This window comes from Carassius carassius, chromosome 45 (assembly GCF_963082965.1).
Source record: "Carassius carassius chromosome 45, fCarCar2.1, whole genome shotgun sequence".
Taxonomy (NCBI): Eukaryota; Metazoa; Chordata; class Actinopteri; order Cypriniformes; family Cyprinidae; genus Carassius; species Carassius carassius.
In genome coordinates this window covers 15,519,611-15,544,722 of record NC_081799.1, presented here as the reverse complement: position 1 = coordinate 15,544,722, position 25,112 = coordinate 15,519,611, and the positions used below count along the sequence as shown (strand labels likewise).

Below are 25,112 nucleotides of genomic sequence, written 5' to 3'. Positions count from 1 at the left end.
AGAAGAGCGAACGAGTACTGCGTTCTCTGCCGTGCGTACGATTCACTCTGGTTCGCTTCGGCGATGAAATAAATCAGGTGAGTCAGCCTTTTCGAGCTCCTTTTATAGGTTGGGCCACACCCGTTTCGGCGGGAAGTGGCAAGAAGGGCGCGAAGCGCCCTTATTGGTCTGATGTTGCATCAGCCTGCGCTCGATAGGCTGTGCAGTTGCCGCAGAACAAGCCAGTGAGCGAGCGAGCCGTCTCGCCTATGGCTGTGTACTGCTGCAAATGCGCTTTACAAAAATACAAAATTAAGGATAATTTTTTGCTTCAGTATTTCGTGAAAAGAGACTTTTCCCGTAGCGTCTTAGCTAAGACGCAGTACTCGTTCGCTCTTCTAGAGAGAACCGAGGTTACGTTTAGTAACCGAGTACGTTTTATTTAATTTAAAATTTTAGTACTTCAGTTTATTTTATGTCATGTAGCTGCAACTTCAGCTCACATCTTGTGTGTTCCATGGATGAAACACAGACTTACGGGTTTGGAATGGCATGAGGGTGGGTAAATGATGGCATTTCATTCTAGGTGAACTTAATAATCCTTTAACTTTAGCGTATAAATTGCACACATGGCTTGTGATCTAAAGTCGAAAAGAGGAATGTGTCTCCTGGACGCACCAGCAAGATATTCAGCCAGCGTAACTGACACACACATCGCTAATGGTGCATGTCTCACACTTCTCTCTCACACACTCTCACACTAAAAGGTTTACACTCCCACAGGTGTGAAATGGTTCCAGTGTGTAGAAGCACAAGGCATGTCAGTCGGTTCTCCAAGTCTGTGTTGCTAAATGGTCCCCAGCCATTAAAACATCTTCACACTGTCACTCATGCCCATCCTCACTTCCTGTCTGCTTTCAAACATGACTTCCTCCCAGTTCAACTAATGGGCAACAGAGCAGCAGAATGGAAACCTCAGAGCGAATGCCTGTTTTTCTCATGGGAACGTTTCTTTTGTGGCTATCATGCACGGGGGTTGTAGGGTGGTGTCCATTCCAGGCACACTGCTGGCCTTTCACCAGCATGAGACGGGAGAACAGAGGGAAAAACAGTCTCCGCTGAGAAGACCTTGAAACTCCAGTAAAACAAACACAGAGATGAGCGAGAGCAGAGTCATCATTCACCTCTCACGCTGCTGGTTATGGTTGGGAGCTGAATGGAAAAGAGGCCTTTGGCACTAGACACTTACAGTTAATAATAGGATTCTGCTTTGATATACTGTGATTTTTCCCACCCTGCTACTCTCCATAAGGCTATGGAAATCTGAATGCTGACAAAAGTGAGAAAGATTTCTGCTGTGTCAAGACCTGGCAGTACAGAACATTGACTTTAATAGAGGCATGCGTTCACTTGACGCAGTATCCCTGAGCGTGCTGTATAGCACAAAGCCCTATTAAGTGGAAACACAGGTTTTCATAATCCATTTTTTCAGCTTTGTGGGCTGAGTGAGAAGTACATGTATTTGAGCAAATAGTTGAGTTCCAAATGACATACTGTACACTATGCACTATGCACTCAACAGTCTAGTAGTGTGTGAATTTTATAAGGTAATTTTGTCATCCAGCATCAGAGTCTGATAATTCCTCCCCTTCCAATATGTGAGGAAAGCTGTGACAGTGCGTGAACACAGTTCCACTTTTTTTGGTTAATTAAGTTCATCATCTGACTATTTTAAGTTCTCTTTTTATTTGTTTAATTTTCAGTGTGAACACTCTAATCACACTAAAATGGCAAAAAAAAAAGAAGAACTCAAAGTCTACAGATGCGATGTATACAAGTTGAAAAGTTTTATTTTCACGTGAGATGCCACAAAAGACCCAAACTCAACAGTCAAACATGTCCATCTAGTGCATCTTCACATAGAAAAAAATGGAAATGCAGCACAGTGGAATTCTGTGAGAAAGACTTTTAACTGATGTCTTTGTGAATGTGTAGTGCACTGCTTTTATTTTAAAAGTTGAGTGATGAAACATCACGTGCAAGCGTTGTTGTTGCAAATATCAGTTATTCGGAATATGAGTGTGATATTGATTTTATACAACAGTTCAAAAAATAATTAATGTTAAGGAACATAAATTTTAGACATGCTTTGGGCATATATATGATATATACAGACATTTTGGGTTATGAATGGCCAAAGCGAGGGCCACGCTTTGGTCTAAGTGACATGAAAAAACAGCATTAACTTGGTAATCACAATTAATCTTCAGCCAAAAATTCATGATTGTGACATATTTTCTCAATTCAAAGGGTGTACCACAGGAACCAATCCTAATTCCTCTTTCATTCTTATTTTACCCTTTTGGACCAGCACTAACTGCTCAGTGGGGAATTTAGCCTGAACTGCGGTCAATCAGAGCCTACACCTGAATATATAAACAGCAACATCTGCTCACACAGTCGCTGTAGGGATCCGGTAATGGGAGGATGCCTGTTACCCCCTGTTATCTGGCCACTGTGCTGTTCAGATGTTTGGTGTCTGGTTCCAGATGGACCGTAGTCTCCATTGGATGTGTAACAGACGCAGGGTAATGATTCCACTTTGTACCTGCAGTACTAAATGAGATTGGGGCATAATGATGCCCTGCAGCAAGTCTTTACTTACGGGGAGGTTTTGTTGTCATTGTTGTTTCCAAATGACCCTGCAGTGGGTTTAATAGCTTTTCATTAAGGGAGGCAGACAAACACGAATTGCAATGCAAGGCTCACCACCAAGACTGGTTTGAGACTTCCTGGAAGCATGTGATTCACTGCCTCCAAGGGATACCCTCCAACCCGCACACCATGCTCGTAATGTACAGCATTACAGAAATTATTGCAAAGTGCACTTACCTGCCTTCTGTGACTGATGGACAGTTTTTTCATGACCATGTTCTTTACTTCACTCTGCACTTGTTTTCCTACATGTGAGTTTGTATGCGTGTATTTTCATTTTCTTCCTGGGCCCTGAGAGTGGTGTGCTTCTCTCTGGAGAGGGCAGATAAAAGGAGAGACGAGAATCACTAGAGCCATTTTGACTTATTCCAAAAATACTCTGACTCTTGAAAGATCTTCACATTTTTAAGTACTAGGATCTTTTTCCACATATAAAGTGTGGAGGGTGAATCATAAAAACAGCACACATGCTGCTATTTGTTTTGTTTTGTGGTGCATGTAAGTGCAACATTAAGTATGTTTTACATGGAAACCATGATTTTTTTTGTCAATTTCCAATTGGAGAGAGGAGATATAATGGAGGTGGAGGTTACAAGCAATCAAACTGAATGTAATTTTTATGAGGTCAAAAGGGCATTTCAGCAGAACTTTAATTTGAGAAATGACATTTAATGGACAAATTATTGTTTTATTTCATTAACTTTTAAAGTACTATTAAAGTACATGATTGATCATACAGGTAAAAAAAATATATATAGGCCGGAATGCACTGTAAGTAGCTTTGGATAAAAGTGTCTGCTAAATGCATAAATGTAAATGTAATCACCTCACCATTTTGTGCATAAAAGATTGCAAACTAAGCTTGCAGCCAGTTGCATACTATGTCAAATTGCCTCAGTCATTACGATAAAAAATTTAAAACAATTTGTTTAGTTTTATAATAAAGCATCCACATTTGAATAAGAGAAATTGAATTCTCTTTAAAAAGCTGCACCTGCCATTGCAAAGAAGAGATCAAAATGAAATGCAAGGGGGGGGGGGCATAAGAGATGTTTCAGGCTGACGCACAATGCTCAGTTAATTTGCTTTTTTCTTTTTTGTTCCTCCGTGTTTCAGTCTCTGCGTTTGGCGCTGTTGTGTTCCAATGCTATGATAATTGGATTTTTGTTTTGTTGTGGCAGAGGGAGTTCTATGTCAAATTGTTTTCCTTGAATGAGAACTTTGATAAATTCAGGAGAGAACTTTTGTGACTTTCAGAGCGAGTGTTGTGAGTGTGTTATAATTCAGAGTGTTGTTTATGTGTTACTGAAAAGTTAGAGAGCTGAACAGCAATCCTTGACATTTCAGCATTCAAGATTTTTTTTACCTTTTAAAACCTTTCATTTGCAGTGACATTTCCTATGTCACCTAGCCACTACCACAAATGGTTGTGGCTGATGGATAATTGCACAACTATTCAAGTAATGCTCTATGAAGTATTTTTTATAATTCACTTGCTTTATGTTTGGTATGTTGCTTCCTCATCCAATTTCACTTGCAGTATTTTTCTTTTAAATTATGGATAAAGAGTTTGATGCTTTTTTTCACATTTTACTACAGTTGAATTTAAGATTGTAAGAGTGCAGAACCCCTCAAGACAACTAAAAATACGGTAGAATAAAGGAATAACTCTAACCAGACTTCAAATTATGCAAATTGTTTTTGTTCTGGTAAATAACTCTTCCCTGAAAGGTCTGATTAATATGCTGTCCATAATTACCGTGGCTGCCTTCTTTTGCACTTTTGAAATTGTAAGCCTCTTAAAATACCTCCATTTTGTTTTAAACAGCATGCTATAAATAAAGATTGTCAATTTGAAATGGTTTTCTACATCTACAATGGCTTTGAATCACTAAATAAAAAATAATATGCTCACACTGTTTTGCCTGTGAGTGAACTTAACAGAAAAATGTGATCTCTATTACAGTGACTCAAAGACCAGAAATGTCTGTTATGAGCGTTAATAGGGTCAGTTTGGATATGACTTTAAGATCCTACTGAACTTATCTCATCATCTGGATTCATTGTAGAGGTATACCTTTGACACCTATTGGCATAATTCTGATATCAGGGCTATTTGGCTAGAATACATTTGAATAGTAAATATGGCGAATGATAAAGAGAGAAAAGGTTCAGAACTTCCTTAAGCCTTGAAGAAACTTGGGTTTGGTGTAAACAGAAGCAGAATGAATGGCCCCCTTGAGAGTGTTTTGGCATAGCAAAGTGGCCTCTAGATTAAAATGCTGGCCCATGCCTCAGTGCAGAGACAAACCTCCGCTATCAATGGGATTGAAATCTCTCAGTACAGACAGCACTGTAGCAGTGAGCACTGGGAGTGCCAGCATTGATCTGAAACACCCAACAGAGACACACCAACAGACTGAGAGGAGAGAGAGAGAAGAGGAGGAGAAGAAGAAGAAAGCTGGTTGTATGATGATGCTTATCCCTGTGAGAGTCCAAAAGCCCCATGGATTCTTTCTCAGCACGTTCACTCTCTTGCATGCTACAGTTCCTCTCTTCTATTCTCTGTGTGCCCAATGAACAAAAACGACCCTTAATTCCAGCTCTACATATTATTCTCCCTTTTCCCCCACACCTAGACCTGATACCCAAGGCAGCGTGACTGAAAAATGTTTGCATTGATTTCTTTCTGCATGGGAGTGGCTCTCTAGAGTCTGGTGCCCAAAGTTGCACAAGTGAATGTTATCACCGTACTCATAATTCTCAGAAATCGTATTGACTCCTATAGTAGTCATTTGGCCCAACTTGCTCAATTTGTCCTGTTATACAGCCCTCAAGGTTTTCCTATTGAAATTCTGTAATTTACTTGTATTGAGTAAGTCTGTTTGGTTAGTTCAAAACGCAGAAATTGCATCTTTCCTGCCAGATAAGCCCTTTCGGGCATGTGTTGCTGGCAGGGCCATTGAGAAACCGACTCTAACGTGGTTAGGGCAATTATAGTGTGTTTCTCGCCCTTTCACATCCATGTCGCTGTACCTCACACTCCCTGCCACCTGTTCAGTGAAGCACAAGCTGTGCATAGAGATGAACTGTCTTTGTGTGTCTTTTTCTTTGTCTCTTTCCATTGCCTATACACATCAGGCGTTACAGATGTGATCCAGTGAATCTTACAATCCTATCCAGGTCACAGTGTACCCTAAAATCAAAAGACAAAAAAATATATATAAAATGGCTGAAAAGCAAACAAAACCTATGTATGGCCACACTTTCTGCCAAACAGTTTTTTATTTTAATGCATGTAATGTCCATTACTTTAATACAACAAAAAATGTGTAACAATAATGTTCTGTGCATAAATTACAATCAAATTTTTACATTGAAATGTATAAACACATAATGAGAACATGGTGAGTTGTATGTGGTTATAAAAATGGTACTTTTAAAGCTGTAAATTAAACGTTGATTAAGTATGATTACTTATGAATCATTAAAAAAAATCACTTAATGTGTTTGGACAAATTTGATTACAAAAAAGGAGCCTGTTGTCAAAATGTATCCATTATGTAATCATTGATGGCTGATGAGTTTTAAAATAGAGGAGGCATAGTAAATTAGAGCAGTCTAGGGAACTGGAGGATTTAAAAGGATTTTTTACAGGAAAATTACATTACACATATGTGCATATGCACTATACAAGACAATATAAATAATATAATTTCACTTATTTGGCAATTTCAGAAAAGCCAGGGTTTAGACTTAATATTTTATGGTTTACATTGGTCACAAAAAACATCCACATTATGAAGATTTATTTAAATAATTTAAATAATAATTTTAATAACAGTTAATTAATTATTTCTTATTTTCCTTTTCAGAATTTGTCTGTGCCTTCTTTGCCTCTAAGGAGAAGCTGCCACTATTTGTAATACTATTCAAAGCTTTAATCTGCTACATAAAGGTCTTTAAATGATTGTCATTTGGGGGCTTCTTGTTATTACAACTGGCACATCATATAATTATTCAATAAACAGTTTATTTTCCTTAAATTGATATTGGAAGAAAATGTACCAATAATACATCCCTCTGAAATTTTTTAGCGGGTTTTGTGAGATCAATCCAATAGATGCCCATAGTGTTACAAGCCCTATCGTGTAGCATACCACGTCTAACTGTGTCACCATCCTGGAATGTTTGGAAGCAACAGACACTTCTCCCAGCAGTTAAAAATTCACACAGTTATGAAAAGTGTCCTTGCAATGCACCGACAAAGGGCCATAGCCCTACCTCACCTCAGTGCCTCAGGCTATGTCTGTGTGCCTAGAAAAGCACCATACTCTCAAAAGAAGCCCCTGCCTTAATAATAGTAACACGTATTCCTGTTCCAGTCTCAGACTCTCGACCTTCACTTCAGTGCATACTGATGTCTATTATAAGAGGTCTGGTCAGATACACTCAGGTCTCCATGGTCCTCTGCATGGCTTGCATTTGTTTAAGTGGGTTGTTGAGTCAGTCTGCCTGCACAGTTCTGCGTTAAAGGTGAAAACAGCATGCTGCCCTGCAGAAGACGACTATGGCTTGCTTCACTAATCAGTCAGGGGGGAATGCACATAGAAGGAATTGTGTCCACGGTTACTCCTATTTATTTGTATGCATGTGTTGTTTTGCCACCGGATTCACTAAAGAAATTATGCAAATCATATAACAACAGAAATCAGTAGAACACAATTAGCATGGACCAATTCCAGTCTTGCGAGTCCTGATTCGATTTGATTTGGTTTCACACACTTTTGATTTGATTTGATTTCGATTTCTGATTCATTTACTGTAGCTTATATGAAAAAAATCTCTCTGCAACTTCTGTAAACAAACAGAGGTAGTGTTTCAGACTGCTTCAAACCAGCTTATATGATTCATTTGTTGGTGAAACACACTAATTGCATGTTTTTGAGTCACTAAAAAGAATTGGCCCTTAAGAGTCATTTGTATGTAAACCCAACAATAAGTGCCGCCATGATCAATAGAAACTTTACATAAGCATCTCTTTGTAATTTTATTTCAGTTTTGTGCTTACTTTGCCATTCAAATAGCTGAAAAGAATAAAAATGACCTGTACTAAGTAAAATTCTCCCTTGATGCGACAGACCTAAAAGGCTGGAGAGAGAGGCAGAGGTTGTACATGGATGAGGCAGCTATCCTCTGAGAGTCTCTGCTCTTCATTTCATCAAGTCAATTATTTTAGCACTCCAGGCTCTGTGCCCGTCCGCTCCTGAAAGCCTGGGCCATGGATGGGTCAATTAGCCTGCATGGACCACCAGAGGCCCTCTACAAGGAGCAGGATAAGAAAAAAAGATGCTCTGATTTCTTCGCCTGCCTGAGGTGTAATGAAGACTTCCCTAATAAAGACACTGGCCTTGACTGAGCCGCACACTTTCGATGTACCTAGTGTTCGCTTCTGAGCACGTAGTCAATTCGGCCTGTGTTTGTGTGCTTCATTACTCTGCGTGTGCCAGCTGTCTTAATCAATTACTTCTTGCTTGTTAATAGCACTGGGGACCAGATTCAGTGGGCGAAGAGCATTGATCCCCAGTTCACATTTGCATTACAAGTAGGTTGTTCTCGTTCTTGGCCAGACTGCGGTCTGCAAACTTCCCTGGATCAGTTAATTTACCGATCATTTACTTTCTTGCCTCATGTTCAGACATGCCGTGATGGACAGGAACTCTTTTAGTACGTAGTTGTACATTGCTATTAGAGTGTCTTCATCCACAGGAAGCCCATCAGAGTCTTAATCTCTCTCCCCACTTCCCTCATTATTATTTCATGTGGTTAGTCAGAAACGAGAGATATTATGTTGACAGCATGATGGCTTTAGGCTAATGGAAGGGCTTGTTGAAAAAGCAGAGTTAAGTTAATAGTATGGACGGAGCTCTGCCAAAAGCAGATTTCCTCTTGTCAGTACGGGATGAAGTCAGTTTAGATGGTGTTTATTAGACCACTGTAGGCAATGTTCCTCAACAGCAAATGTCATTAACGGCCGTCTTGCACTAGTCGTGAAGGATGGCCAATTATTGCTGTGTGCTGTGATTCTTGAATGTGTGTTTTTCCATATGTCTTACTGAAAACAGTACACAGAGGCACTGTGCGGTGGTCGATTCAACTCTTATGAGGTTGCAAATTTATTGGAACATAATCAAACACATCTACTGCTTCCAGAGAACTGGCCCTGATACTGAACGAAGCTTTGCTTTGGTCCTCAGAGCAAATATTTGCTCAGTTCTCAGAGGAAAGTCACAGAGCTATGCCCTGCTGAAAAGATATTGCAGGTTTGCTGATGTTGCCACCAGACTTCTTAACTAGCTAAACTAGTTCCATGATCAACCAGTTTTACCAGAGAGAAAGACAGGTAAACCAGAACTAACCAACATGAACCAATTCTAGAAAGCTTTCACAAGTTGAAAAGGGGTTTCAGCTAATGCATACTTGTTTTAGTGTAACCATTCATAATTCCTTAGAAACCATGCAAAACAGTCTGGAAATCTGGAAAATATAGTTTAAGTTGGTAACTTAAAACTGGTTTTTATCTGTTCTTATGCAGTCTGAGCTGGTGTTTGGTCCAAGATTGGAACATATTTACAAATATACAGTATTTCTATATAGTTGCCATGGATTTGCTACCCACAATGGATGGATTTTCCAATAGGGAAAACATTTCAGTAGCTAATATCATATGGCTAATTTGTTGAGAGAGACTCTCAGTTCATCTCAGTTCAAACATCTCTGTAGCTGCATTGCAGTCTTTAGGGCCGGCTGATCCCAGCTGAAGTCCGGACATTGAAAGGGAAGTGGGAGAGAGGATGAGAGAGCAAAGGGAGTTGAACAAATAGCCCCTTTGACAATGCTCTTTCCCTGCACTGTAATTGCTGTCGCCCATCAAAAAGATGATTACATCCACGCCTATCTAATGCTAACACTCTCCTGACAAGGCTCGCTAAACCAGCTACTACTTTATGCATGACCATCGCTGTCAGTGTACCATTGACGGCAAAGAGCACTGCTGCTTAATGCCATTTTAGAGATGGAATAATAGCTAGCTTAACTAAATAGTGAGGAATGAGGTTAAAAAAGAAAGAAAGGAAAAAAAATAGACAAAAGCATGTTTCCAGTCAAAGTAAAGTGGTAATTATCTGCGTTTTTACTTGTTGGATGGGTGACCATTGATTTGGCAATGACTCAATTTTTGGGGGGGTTGTGCAGATGCACTGGACAAATCCCTCAATTAAACTGAACAAACTACCAGTTGCTGATGAGACAGATGGTGGCGCGAACCTGGAATGGTGTTGATGGGCATATGGTTTACAGAGGGATGGGGTACCTTCGTGATTAAGGCAGCATATTTAATAAGAGCAGTGTGACTTTACCTCAGCAAGTGCTCATTAGTGATGGGCTAAAAGCCAGAGTAATTGATCAAGAAATATTGAGGTATTTTAAGCATATAGATATCAAATTAGGAGGATGGTACTATGACACCAAATGTGTGTGTGTGTGTGTGTGTGTGTATGTATATATATATATATATATATATATATATATATATATATATATATATATATATATATATATATATAATATTGTATATCTTTTGGTGCCATAAACATAAAAATATAACATATACTATATATTAATATATATTGATTGGATTTTTATTTAAATAAAAAATAATTATAAAATATAACATATTTTCCATACACAAGCCATCTTTTAAGCATTGAATCTGATACTGGAGTCCCCAACATTTTGTGGCAAAAAATAAATAAAATGTAGCAGGAAGCGCAAAGTCCATCAAATCACAAAGACCTACTATTACTGTGTGATTTTTTTTCCTCAGGAAAATGTTTACCTCCTTGAAAAAAAAACATGGATTCTTCCATCAGTTAATACCACCATAATTTTCGTGTGGATCCATGGCTCTGGGCAGGCAGAAATATTTGATTTAGAAGATGAACAGACTAACATTAGAAGAGATGAAAGCACCTTTCCAATGCAAACACTGTTTTATTAATGCTGCTGCTCAGAGGGCCTTAGCTGCTAGATCAGGCTCAACACACTGTAGGCACTGAATTCTCAATCATGAACTTTCTGCAGAACTTTTTAAATAGTAATTTTTCTTCTAGAAGTGGGGTTGGGTTTGCTGTAGGTTTGTTATGTCTAGCTGTGGAGGCTGTTTATAATGAGGGATCAGTAATAATATATTTATTCAAGCTTCAGGTCTTTCTCACGTGTCTCTCCATGCGTAGTAATGTGCCTTGCTCACACTTAATGAGACTTTAGGAGTATACTGATGTTAATTATGTTCTTCTTTACATTCAGATCACTGAGCTCATCCCACTTACTCCACTTCTCTCTAAAAAAGTTTTTTTTTTCAGTTTTAGAGAGTTGTATGTCTGCAGGTAAGCGTGATTATATGCAGAAGATAGTTATTATGTTGCATTATATTTGATTATATGCTGTGCATATGTCTTCATTGCCTAGGTTAATGCTTAGACCAGTTGTCATGCATGCACAATGAAGTCCTTCATACTGTTATAGGTGTTGCATCTATAATTTCTGCAAATATAATTTTGCCTGTGTGTGTATACTATATATATATATAATGAGACTGTTCTAGCAGTGTGTCTAGTTCTTCAGACATAAGGTAGACTTAGGCAGTGTAGATTCAGGTATCATTCAAGCTAACAGGGAGTCAATACTCAGCAGCCATGCTGGGTGATTCTGTACAAAAGCACATGCTCTGCGTGTTTGCAGCTGATGCATCTGAGGGAATCCACATCTAATGGAGTTCCAACCAATTACTGGCTTTAGTCGGAGCTTCATTAATTCCATCAAATCACTGTTCTGGATGCATTTCATTCACTTTACTTTAATTAGACAGGCCTTAAATCAATTAGAGTGTAGGGCTGGCAGCAAAACACCACAATAGCACCTTTCTGCAGGTTTTTATAGATTAGGAACTAAAAATATGCTTCCCTATAGGGATGCCTCAAAACCTTAATACAGCCAATGCCATTACTTTTACATTAAATGCATGTCATTATTGAACAAAAGCTACTTTAATATGTGAATATCTGAAGTTCTGAAACAAATTCTGATGTTAGTAGAACCTACGGCGAATCAATTTTTAAAAAATAACATAAGTTGGCAGTGTTGTAGCATACAAAATCTACTGCATTGCAGTGGGTCTTTCCGGTCAAATGATCAAAAGTCAGAATCAATCATTACGAAAGTGTTAACTCAGCACAGTTTTACATTTTCCCACAGATTTATGCCTCCAGATACATTTCGATTGGTATTTTACTGCTAATATAGCAGTAATTAGAAGAGACGGGCAGGAGATCCAAAGTACTTGAGTGGAAATACAGCAATGATCAATAATGAAAACACATTAATTTTGTGACTTGATTTTTCCCAAAGCGTTTTACACCTATCAAAGTCCAGATGCCATAAGCAATCATACAAAAAGGGCTGTCATTTTTACATTTCTGATTTAACAGGGTGGCATTCTGGGAGGTACCTTGCAGTCAAAGTGTTAGAGAAGGGTGGCAACTGGCATCCCGGATTGAAACAATCAGCTTACTCCAGAATAAGATTCTTAATAAAATTTCAGTTGTATAGTGTTTTTAAAGTTTTACCCATTGCTGCCAAGGAACTTTATGAAATGAAAAAAAAAAAGAAACAAAGAAAAGAAAATGATACCTAACAACCTCAAGTGAGAAAGCCACAGGCAACAATGGCAAGAAAAAAAATCCCTAGGATGCTTAAGTAGACGAGAAAGTAATTTTAGCTGTTATTTCAGTCAGAGCAGCAACCGTCTTCAACATTGAGTGCGTTAACATAGTGTGCAATAAACAAATATTAAAATTCAACGTATTCAAACCAAAAAACACAAGATGACAACATTGAGATTAATGTTTTTCTTTAGTTTTGATATAGTGAGTGTGTACCAACTGGGTTTTGTTAATACAGTTTATGACCTTTCCTTCATATTAAAAATATATATCTGATCTGACACATCTGTACATAAACCAACAATTAAAAATACTGTTCCATCTCCACCTCCAAACCCCCTTAACATTGCACAGATATACAACAACTAAATACTACATTTCTCAAATGGACCAAATTGAACTTGCCTATTTTGGTGAGTTTGTGTTGTTTTGGAGTGGTTGCCAAATTAAGGTGCATGTGATCATTACCAGTTTACCATGCTTTGATCTTTCGCCAGCATGAAGTCAACCCAGGTCTCTCTAGACAGGCTGAAGAACTGTAGCGTAAAGCTCTAGATTTATAGGACATTTTACAATCACAGAAGCATATCTGACGTCAACGCATTCTGATGGTTGGCAGAGAATGGGGAAACTGTCTAGTCATATCCAGCGTGGCTTTATGCCCAGCAGGTTTTAAATTAAGGGGAATGTTGAAGTTATGAGGCGGTGCCAAAAGCTCTTTCGACGGTCTGTTTGAGCGCAAGCAGAGTAAGACAAACACCGAGTGCTTGTGAGAAGCTCCTTCAATCTGCTCTCGTGTTTAGCCGCTAATATGTTTGGGTTTGATCATGGGCACGGCAGGCGCCGTTTGATGAATCGCAGGCTGCAGAGCGAAGCGGAGAAGGCATTGATTTCCCCAGTGCCAGTTCTTTTACCTCCCACTCTCCTAGCATTGCTGTTCTCTGTGAGGGGTTTCGGAATCCTTGGAGCTGATTTAGAGGAACCGGAGAGTGCAGAGTATTCCAGCTGTCAAGCTCTAGTGCCGAGATCGGCGGGCTGAGATAATTAGCATTGTCACAATACCAGAATTTCACAATTATCAACTCCGATTTTAATACAACACCAAAAACTTTTATGCTGATGAACACATTTGACCTTTATTTAAAAGGCATAAAGGCTGTACATTACTGTTGAGAAGTTTGCGGTCAGCAAGGACACATTAAATTAATCAAAAGATAGAGTAAAGACTTTCATAATGTTACAAAGGATTTCTATTTCAAATAATTGCTGTTCTTTTTAACTCATCAAATAATCCTGAAAAAAGAATAGCTTTGACAACATAGGAATTAATTATGTTTTAAAACACTATATTGGTACCATATCACTCAATATTATATTTTTTTACTCGCAATGCCTGCATTCACTTGTATCATTTAAAGTGGTTTTAGTTTTATCAAATTATCATAGATCTTGATATTGGTCATTTACCGATCATCTACCGTAACATGAATATAATTACTTACTGATCATATTGTAACGTTATACATTAGTTTCATTTAAGGGAACATCAAATAATAAAGAGCAAAGCAATACATTGGTTGCAGTTAGGGGTGCTCCGATCACGATCGGCCAATTGTTATGCGCATCTCGTCAGTAAAGCCGGTTCTCTAATCAGCGGTAAATTCCATCAGGTGCGTGATTTCACATAGAGCAGCTGTTACTACACAGAGCCATTGTTAACTGAGAAGATGCGCAAATCCACGTTCATTTTCAGCGTTTATTTGCGCATCTTGTCAGTTAACAACGGAGCCCTAGTTGCAGTGAATGGTTTTCTCTGGTCAGATCTCTTTAGACTGAAGCAGAAGGCCTCTTGTTCACCATGGGAATGAAAACCACATTTATTTGTGCGAATCTCTTTTAACAAAAACAAGAACAAAAGATCTGAATAACATTGCCAGAAATAAGGCTAAATTCTGCTGTGAAATGACCCAGTGGGAGCAAGTTGACCCTGAGGACAGTACGAATGCTCAGCCAATATTAGCCCTATTAGTTTGGTGAGCACAATAAAAGCACTTCAGACACAGTGAATCATCTCTCCCGCTCCTGATGCCGCCCAAAGCACTTGCACTGGCCAAAGCTTATTCTCTTTGAATAAAAACACGCAGAAGAGGCTTTTTCTGTCCACACCAAATACTATAAACAAGTATTAGGTTTTATTGATGTTGGGATTGCAAATGTGTATGCATTTATGGGAGTTTAAACATCTTCAGGACTTCAGTATTATCTCAGCAACATTGTATTCTGCAAAATAGGAAAATAGGAAACTGCTTTTGAAGAGATTGACCTATTCTTTGAATGGCCCAATGTCCCAGGGAGACAAGTTTTGCGATGAAAACATTTTCTTGCCGGGAGTTTGATTTGAAGTCTAATCGCTCCGCTTTGAGGCTTGATAGTTCTGACAGAAAACAAATTCTCCTTGTCGGTTTGGTTTTGTTCGTCCAGCTGTAGCTAAAGCTGTGTGATATTGGGTTTCCACTCCTTTTAACCAATGATTTCTGTGACTTTTCTAAAAATATTATTTTATATAGACACCGCTGCTCAAAATTTTGGGATCAGTAATAATTTTAATTGAGTCCCTTATGCTCATTAAGGCTGTTTAAAATTATTGACCCCTAGTTTTGAATAGTATATTGTAACACAAAATTTTATATTTTGTATAAACACTGTTCTTTTTAACTTTTTAATTATCAAAGATTCCAAAGAATCACAGGTCCTCAAAAATAGCAAGATGCAACTGTTTCCAAAATTGGCCAAAAATCAGCTTATTAGAATGAGTTCTGAAGGATCATGTGACACTGAAGACTGGAGTAATGATGCTGAAAATTCAGCTTTTCTTCATTGAAATAAATTATATTTTAAAGTACGTTAAAATGGAAAACTGTTATTTTAAATTTCAACAATATTTCACAAAATTACAGTTTTTCTAGCATAAGAAATAAAAAAATAAAGAAAAAACATATTTTACATATTTAAAATCTTAATGATCCCAAACTTTTGAATGGCAGTGTATTTTATAAAAGCAATTCATAGCCATTAAAATATTTTATAATTCAGCCTAAAAAAAAGTATATTTTGTTTTAATATTAATTTAATTTTGATGACTTTTGCAGATCTGGAAATCATGCTTTTAAAATTCCCAAGTATTTCCAGGTTTTCCATGACTTTGGGAACTCAGCTTGATCTAACAGTGAACAATAAATGTGGTCATCACAGGTTGCTTAAATAAGTTGGCAACCGGTTGTGAGACATTTCTGAAATTCAAACTATAATCTGTCTGATGTGTTCCGTCATATCTCTCTTTAGATAGCTCTGGTCCCTAATGCTCTATCGCTTAATGTTCATACTGTAACACTTTTCCTTCATTATGCAGAGACATGAGGGACTTTTTGACACATTTTAGCATTTGAATGCCTTATGCATTAGAATTCTTTAGCTTATGTTTTGCAGATTTTATTTTATATGGTATCTCGTGCTGTTCTGACATTACTTACAAATGCACTGTGAGGTCTTAGTTTAGCATTATTATCTGGTCTGCAGTTTTTAAAGTAGTTCTTGTTTTTTAAAAGCAGGTCTATTTTTACATTGACACAAACTTAAAAGCCCAATGCTTGTTGCGAAACAATGAAACACAACACCAGCCAGAGACTGAATGTAATTATGTGTATTGCTGTACTACACTACAAACAGCAGTGCTTTAAATAAACTGTCTCATGATTTAAGCACGACACAGAACAAAAACTCATTAGTTGTTATTGAACAACTAGTTGACCATTGTGACTCAGGCCTACTTTCCCTAATACTGCCTTGCTGCAAAGATAATTAAACCTATTTTTAAGGACCAAAAACATTTTTTATTTTTACACAAATAAATTATTAGATTACAAGCCTGACCAGGTTGAGATACCAGCTTACACCAGCAAACCAGTTTTGGCTAGTTTAAGCTGTTTCTTTCAGCCATGCAGGCATTCAGGATTAGACAAAACCTTTTCTGGACTTTATTTACTGTTAGGATCTTCCAGCAGATTGTCTGTTGTTATGGTGCTATCCAACCTGTGCAGGTATCATGTGTCTGTGTGCTCCTGGTGTATTTTAGCACAAGTCCTGTGTGCTGTTCAAACAATCGGTAGTCTTTAGATGCATTTAGACCCCCGCTATGTACACATTGCTCTCCACACCTGTCCTTTTCGGCTGTCATCCTCTCAGTTCTTCCACAGGATTTATTATTGGCTCAGAGCTTTTAGCAAAAAAGTGTTTTGCTTCTGTCACTTATCAGAACCTGTTGAAGTCAGAGTGCCAGACTGCCAAGCATGTTTAAAGTAATAGTTCAACCAAAAATTAATATTCTTTCATCATTTTCTCACTTCCTTTTCCTTTTTTTTTTCCGTTGAACACAAAAGGGGAATTATGAAGTAGACATTTTCCATTAAGTTTATAGCAAAGATGTCTTGTCAAGCCTCAAAAAGGATAAAAAAGTATAGAAGCCTGTTTCTGTGTCAAGAGTAAAAAATATATATATATTTATTTCTTAATGCACATGTGATTTCATAATTGCAACTTTGTATGATATAAGACTTTGTTATATAAAATGCAACGTTTTATATCACAATTACAAAATTTAAAAAATCTCATGTTTTTTGTGAATTTATATCATACAATGTGACTTTATATTGCATGATTCTAGCTGTATAAACTTGCAACTAAACTTACATCTTCAACTTTTTATTTCATAATTGCAACATTTCATTGTACAATGTGACTGTATTGCGTGATTGTGTCTTCATATTGCACAATGTGGTTATATAACTTTAGTTTGTTATACAGTAGCGATTTATTTCACAGTGTGACTTATTTCACGATTGTACAATGACACTTTATATCACATTTATATTTCACAATTTCTGCTTTATTTAGCACTTTATATTCTTACTTTTGACTTTGCCACAATTACCTGTTTAAGTTTTTACTCTGCGGTGGAAACAGGCTTACTTTTAGAAAAGAAAAAATCGATAAAATTCTTGTTTTGTGTTCAACAGAAAAAAATAATAGCTATCCCACAGGTTTGGAAAAACATTTTGGGGGGAAATATTACTTTATCCAACACATCGGCTATTGTGTGCATATTGATTGCTTTTTAATGCCAGTATTCCTGTATCTACAGTAGAGTCAGATTGGAAAGCATTGTAAAATGTACTTTCTGTGCAGATTAGTCTATATTCAGTGGTTCAAAATGACCTATTCTGCTGAATTGGTGTGAATGTGTTTTCTAGCGTACATCTGTATCACTGATGTTGTTTATCAGCTCTTTTATCCTCTGCATTGCAGCCACTTGGTCAATATTAAAACTACTATCACAACGAAAAGTTGTGAAAATGGGGAACGATTGCCCTGGAGGCAAGGCTGGCTGCGTGTAGAAGAACAGTTGCCTGCAGCTCTCATCTTTGGGTTGACCAGAATTTGAACCTTCATTGTTCAGACTCTTTGATTAGTCTCTCTTGGAGACAGAGCGCTGATGGAAGTGGGTGGACCGTGAAGTCCCTTCAGCCCTGACCTTTCAACCCCCTTTACTGCTTTACCTAAATCCATCGTACCACTGAACATGGGGCCTCGTTTCCATGACAACCTTACCAGGCATTAATAAAGGGCCCTGCCCTATGTGCAAACTTACCATTCATTTCACAATGCCAACCGTTTCTGCTCTCCAGTCTATGATCGACTGTTGCTGATTGTCAGCGCTTATCTGCGTAAGACAGTAGGATGTTAACGGCGCTCGTCGGCAGAAGTGACAAACAGCGCTGTCCTGTCGGCAATGGAATGATGACAGTGTTCAACTTCCTTGCACAGACAATTACAAATACATGCACTTCCCATGAGAGAATCCCAGATTGGTTTTGTGTTGAAAAACCAGCACGTGAACATAATTCATTGGTGCTGTTGCGTTGAGTCGTGCCTTTTGTGCTTTCAGAATCTGCAAACACGTCTAATTTAAAATTAAGATGCATAACGTGCACATGTCTTGGGAATGATCAAAACAAGACCTCAGCTGCCTATCCTCCCTCCCATTTCGTGTTGCTCTGTTTCAGAGTTGAGATAATGCCCTGATGTTTGTGTACACGCGTGTGTCGCATTTGACAGTCAATTCTGCCGATGCTTCACAGCTGCTCCGTTTGAAAGCAACCCGCCATCTAAAACAGAATGTTCTTGTCTTGTATTTTCCAGGGAGCTGTGTGGAGACGGTTATAGGTCTTTACGGTGAGACCATTGAAGTGCCATGCAACGATGGAACTAACAAGCCAGATGGCCTTATTTTCACCAAATGGAAATACGTGAGTTTTTCTCTGAGCATCTGGGCTTTTACTCTACCCTGCTAGCCAGTCTGGGTAGCCAAGCAATATACAGCTACTCTCATCCTCATATTGATTTCTAATTGAATCACTATAGGTGCTAAATGTGTGTTTGTCGGTTTGCTAATGGCCCTGTTATCTCGTTCAGGTGAAAGATGATGGCTCTCCCGGTGATCTTCTCGTGAAGCAGGCTCAGAAAGATGAAGCGACTGTATCCGCCACAGACGGCTACAAAAGTAGAGTTAGCATCGCCGCCAACTCCAGCCTCCTGATCGCCCGAGGCTCGCTGGCCGACCAAAGAGTGTTCACCTGCATGGTGGTGTCTTTAACCAACTTAGATGAATACTCTGTGGAAGTGAAAGTTCACAGTGAGTATTAATAAAACACACACACACGCACAACATATTAATAAATAAGAGCAAATCAGAGAGGAGGATAGGAAAATTCAAGCACAGCTTCAGTCTATGATGAAACCGAATGTAAGCATCAGATCTCAAATTGGACTGGAAAGGGGGTGTAGAGATGTCAGATATGGCAGAGAATAACATGGGTGATCCACTTTTGTAGCCTTGATCTAGTTGCATGCTTTTAGATGGATACCAGAGAAATTATATTAATATTGTGCACAGTGTTCTACCATAGATCAGAAAGATTGGCTGTGCTTGGGAATGGATTGTGCATACTAAGCAATACGTATTGTAAGAGTACAAAATAAAATTATAATATATACACATATATACATACATTTATTTTTTTTACTTTACAAATTTTTATTACTTTTAAAACATTAAATTCAGTGAGTGGCATACAGTTATAATTTAGGTAAATCCAGTTGTAATCCTATATTGTGTCAAAATATTATTTGAACTTTTGTCCAATCAAAAATGAGTCAGAGGTTTTCTAGTGCATTAATCGCAATGGAAATGGAGGGCCAAGTGGAGGGCACTGCATTTTAGGATACGGTATTAGTCATAGTGTACTCAGGTTGTAACTATAATGGATATTTTGGCAAACAGAGTACTGTAGGTGGTCTGGGTAGTTGACAGTTCAAGCACTTTGTTGTAGTTATATATATATATATATATATATATATATATATATATATAGACTTAGCATATAAACATTTTATATATTTATATATAAAATATATATACATTCTTTTTCTTTGTAGAATCCATAGAAATGAAATGTCCAACAAAACTAAAATCTAACTTCCCACATTCTATGCATAGAAGTATTTTGTCAACAGCATTCATACTGTATACTGCTGTATGCACAGGATGCTGATATGCTTTATCAAACATACCTACATACTTTTTGATGTCTTATCTCTTATTTCAGAAAAACCATCAGCCCCTGTAATCAAAAACAATGCGAAAGAACTGGAAAACGGCAAACTGACGCAGGTGAGTCACGCTATGTATGCACTTCCCTTTAAGACCCAGAGCTTCAGCTGCTGCTGCTGCTGCTGCTGTCTCCTGTATCCAGTATTTGCTTCAGTACACAAACCAGCCAGTGTACCAACAATGTGCAGGATCAAACCCTGTGCCTTTGTTTTCATTACTCAGCATGCCCCTCCAATAGTCTCAACATTGACACACACCTGCTGTTATCACAGTCAGAGGCGGCTCAAAGACAGCGCTAATGATACGGACATCAGCGAACGCATCTGTGGGGCGTACACACCTGATTTAGGCAGTGCTCGAGCGATTGTCACCCACGGCTACACAGGAAAAAAACACTTTTATGTTGTCTAGAGTTTGCATCTCAAAAGCAGGACGGCAGTCATGTTATTTGGTTGCTTGAGAACAGGAAGGAGCTTTGATTTGAACTACTTGGAGCACATGCAAGGCTTCCCACGCAGTCCTTATGACTGGTGTTTGTAAATGGAGCTGGGGGTCGTTATTTTTCATTTCCTCCCTCAATCGCTCTCTCTTTTTAATGTAGTTCAGAGGCGCTGGGATCTTAGAGTCTGGCTGAGGCGGAGGTGTGGGGTGGGGAAGGCTGGGGTTGTGTATACAGCATTATGGGACTTTTTTTTTCATGGCCACCCACCGAGGTCTGTCGTGTTCAAAGTGTCAAGACTTACTTAGACAGAGAAAGGGGAAGGGCATGAAAGAAGGAGCGCCTCCTCTGAATATAGATCATTTAATGCAGTTGAAATGCAGGGTCTCTGGAAAGAGAAAATTAGAAAGAGGGGCAAGTACATTTAAATAGGTGTGCCGCATTTCAGGCTGTAAATGGATTGTATTGAGGGGCTTGTGTAAATTTTTCAGCATTATTGAAGGGTGAAGGAGCTTCATTTTGCTAATCAAAACTAGCTCTTTAAAATGTTTTGGGATTTATAGTATGAATTCTGAAGTCTGGATTGCAGAGATGTAGCTGTTCTTTACAGCCACGGAAAATCATGTGAATCAGCAAACATACAGCACGACCAGTGTAGTCTGTTTCTCCAACAATGACGGTTATGCACCTGGGCTTTTAAGGTTTTTTTAGCATGTTTTTGACTAAACATCTCACTAGAAGAGCCAGCTCATAAGAGCTCATTCACTTGGTAATAAAGACTATCGTGGTCATGCTGAGTTGTTTGTTTTGCACTCGGAAGACTTTTGTAAAATAGTTCATTTAGTCAAAAATAGCTGCAAAAGAAGGCTCGTCACACTGTGTTTTAGATTGTCTAAATAATTGACTCATATGAGTCATTCATTTGGTTATGCTATGAAGACCATTTCATGTTTTTGTGAAGCAGAAACTTTGGACTTGTAACCTGAAAGTTGCAGGTTCAAGTCTCGGTTCTGACAGAAGTTGGGGGGGGGGGGGGGGGGTTAACAAACACCCTCAGTACCCATGGCTAAAGTGCCCTTGAGCTGGATATAGTTGCCCACTGCTCTGGGTGTCTGTTCACTTCTGTGTGTGTGCACTTGGATGGGTTAAATGCAGAGCACCAATCTCAAAAGAATGTCTCTTGTTTTGGGTGAATCAAAAGCACATCATGACCGGTGTAATCTGATTCAGAAATAAATTGATTCAAAAACATGTTGGATGTAGTTTGATTCTCGGATGAATTAAGAGTTGGTTCTTTTTAAGCAAAAATTATGTATAAATCTCAATTTAGAAGAAAACATTTTCCCTTATGACTGGTTTTGTGGTCCAGGGTCACTTATAAATAATGCTAAAATGACAAAATGTTTTGCAAGAACAGTTTGAATTGTTTTTTTTTTGTGTGATTTGGCAATGGAATTGCATTTTCTGGTTTTCAATTACTTTTTACCTCTCAAAATTACAAAAATATTAAAATGGTTTCTACTAAAATAAATCCTTAATTGGTTGCTGAAACAATGCAGAAAGCATGTATAAATAAATGATGCTATCAGCAGGCGTATTTCATTCTTAGCGAATCCCCCAGGGAGTCCAGGAAGGAAAGTGCTTAGTCACAGCTGCTCTGTTCCACGGCTCAGTGGAAGCTACAGGCTTCAGGCAGCACTCTGTGCTTGAGAGGTGATGTATCATAGTCCTGCTCCTGAGGAGGGTCTGGTGTGTTATCGGAGATCGGAATCACGGTACGGTGATTTCCCCATCTCCCCCTCTTTCGTGGTTCCTCTAAATCTTGAATTTCTCACGCCACCCTGAACACCTGAACTCATGCATCATCCTGCTGTCTGCTCTGCTCTCCTCCCATTATTACCCTTCTCTCTTTCTGCTGATCTCTCTATCCCGGGGCAGGTAGCTCGTCAGCATGTGATCCTGTCAGCGTGTTATTAATGCAGAGCCTCTTTGGCCTCTGGCGGCATTTTTACTCAACCAGAGAGAAGGAAAAGGGTGAGAGAAAGAAAAAGAGGAAATGAAAGGCTGAGTTAAATACCCACCCACTTTAGCTCATACAGATGATGTCATTATATATATCAAGGTATCTTCCACCAAAATTGTAGCAGCACTGGGATAAAAGTACCATGAGTAATTATGTCATGAACCAAAAGGAGAAGTCCCAAATTCACTTGCAAATTCACACCTAAATCGTATTGAAGGAAATGACACATCATGTAACAATCTAACGTGATACTAGTGTCATGAGTCATGAATATGTAAGACCGGCGAAACCTAAACAGTTTGAGTATCACAGACTTGAACCTCATCCAAATTCTTGCTGATGAGAGGTTGTGATACAATCACTAAAGCACATGTGCTTTTTTTCTGTGTGTGTGTATGTTTGTTAGTTGGGGGAATGTGTGGTGGAGAATGCCAATCCACCAGCAGATCTCATCTGGAAGAAGAACAACCAGACCCTAGTGGATGACGGCAAGAGTGAGTCCAAATCAGTCATTCAATGAAAAGAAAAACATTTAAACAAGTGCACTAAACACAAAAATCTGACATACAATATAGGGCTTTGTAAGTCTATGTATATATATATATATATATATATATATATATATATATATTAAAATAATTATACAATTGTATACCAATGTGTAGCCAGTCAGAAATATTTAAAATTGTGCCATGATAAATTGTGTTAGTTTTCCAATTCACACTAGACCGATCACATTATATAAATCATAAATTTGAACCAAAACAGGATATTTATGTGTAATTTATGACATATAATTTCCTGTCACACCATGTATTTACCACAAAATAATGGTGAACTGTCATTTAAAATGATATGACATTCATCATTATTTTATTACTTGTTAACATATCTCACATAGTAAAATAAAACAAACAATGCTTTATTTTATATATATATATATATATATATATATATATATATATATATATATATATATATTAAAAATATTCTCAAAGGTTAAAATTTGAATTAGATTTTTATAGTAAAGTCATGTTGTTTACTACTGAATGCTAACGGCAGGAGTCCAAACCCTTGATGGTAGAGAAACGAACAGTAAGGAAAATCCCAACATATCAGTTTTTATTAACTTTATTTACATTTTTGCTGAAGTTTTCTTAAAATCACTTTTCGGCCATTGAGAAGGCACTTGCTTCCTAGAATGACTCAACAATTATGTGTAATATTTCTGTCAAGTTAATACAATGAATGATGTGTTTCTACATCGGATGCGTGCAGTATGTTCCGACACATCAGAACAAAATATTGTGCATATTGTAAGCGTAACTGGAGCGGTCTTTACTGCAAGCATGTCACAGTTTTAACTGACAGACACCTGGTGCCTGTTTTTGACATGCTGCAGAACTACTACTTCCACTTATTTCCCCGTCTGTCTGAAAAAAGAAGATTAATTTACAAAATGCATGGACTAATTGCCATGGAATTTATATGACATACTTTTTCTCAGCTTGGACTGACTAGATTAGATTCTAACCAGGTGTATATCCAGATTGGTCATTCAAAAATCTAATAAAGGAAACATACCCCTTTAACTGTTTCTGAAGTCTTGAACTCACAGCTGATTGGTTTGTGGTTAGTAAACATTCTCACAGTGTTGACAGACTCAAACTGTTGCTACGTGGTTTCAGGCATTTCCAGTGTAGACGAGGTGTGACAGTCTCTGTGTTTACCAGCTCTAATGATTGATGTGTATATATGTGTGTTCGTGTGTGACTGCAGCGATCATTATCTCGTCTACTATCACCAAGGACAAAATCACAGGTCTTTCCAGTACTTCCTCCCGTCTGCAGTACACAGCCAGGAAAGAGGATGTAGAATCTCAGTTCACCTGCACAGCAAAGCATGTGATGGGCCCCGACCAGGTTTCAGAACCCGAGATCTTCCCAATTCATTGTAAGTAAAATGCAGCGGTCCTGTCCCCCCTCTCTTTTTTCCACTTTGCCTTCTGTCTCATATACGGTCCTATCCTAATAAAAAGGCAAAAAAATAATATTTTTTTATGTTATTCAAATAAGTCTTCAGTGTTCACCAAGGCGGCAGGTATTCGATTAAAATACAGCAAAAACACAATATTGTGAAAGACTATTACTTTCTAAAATAGATTTTTTATTTTTTCATATATTTTAAAATGTAATTTATTCCTGTAATGGCAAAGCCAAATTTTCAGCAGCCATTAGTCTTCAGTGTCACATAATCCCTCAGAAATCATTCATTTCTTATCAAATGTTCAAAACCGATGCTTTTTTTTTTTTTAGGATTCTTTGATGAATGAAAAAGAACAGCGTTTATTTGAAGTAGAAATCTTTTGTAACATTATGAAATGTCTCTATTGCCACGTTTGATCAATTTAATGGCCTTGCTTAATAAATAATGAATTTAATTCAGCAG

General features: G+C 38.0%; 1 protein-coding gene across 2 annotated transcripts in view; it reads left to right on the top strand.

The window, feature by feature from the left end:
- LOC132127215 (CD166 antigen homolog) overlaps window positions 1-25,112 on the top strand; it is a 71,969-nt gene that overhangs the window by 36,167 nt on the left and 10,690 nt on the right. For both annotated transcript variants that reach the window (XM_059538981.1, XM_059538980.1), the window contains exons 2-6: window positions 18,732-18,838; window positions 19,005-19,224; window positions 20,198-20,262; window positions 23,071-23,158; window positions 24,444-24,617. In XM_059538981.1, the coding sequence (XP_059394964.1) occupies window positions 18,732-18,838; window positions 19,005-19,224; window positions 20,198-20,262; window positions 23,071-23,158; window positions 24,444-24,617 (654 nt within the window). The remainder of the gene's footprint in view (window positions 1-18,731; window positions 18,839-19,004; window positions 19,225-20,197; window positions 20,263-23,070; window positions 23,159-24,443; window positions 24,618-25,112) is intronic.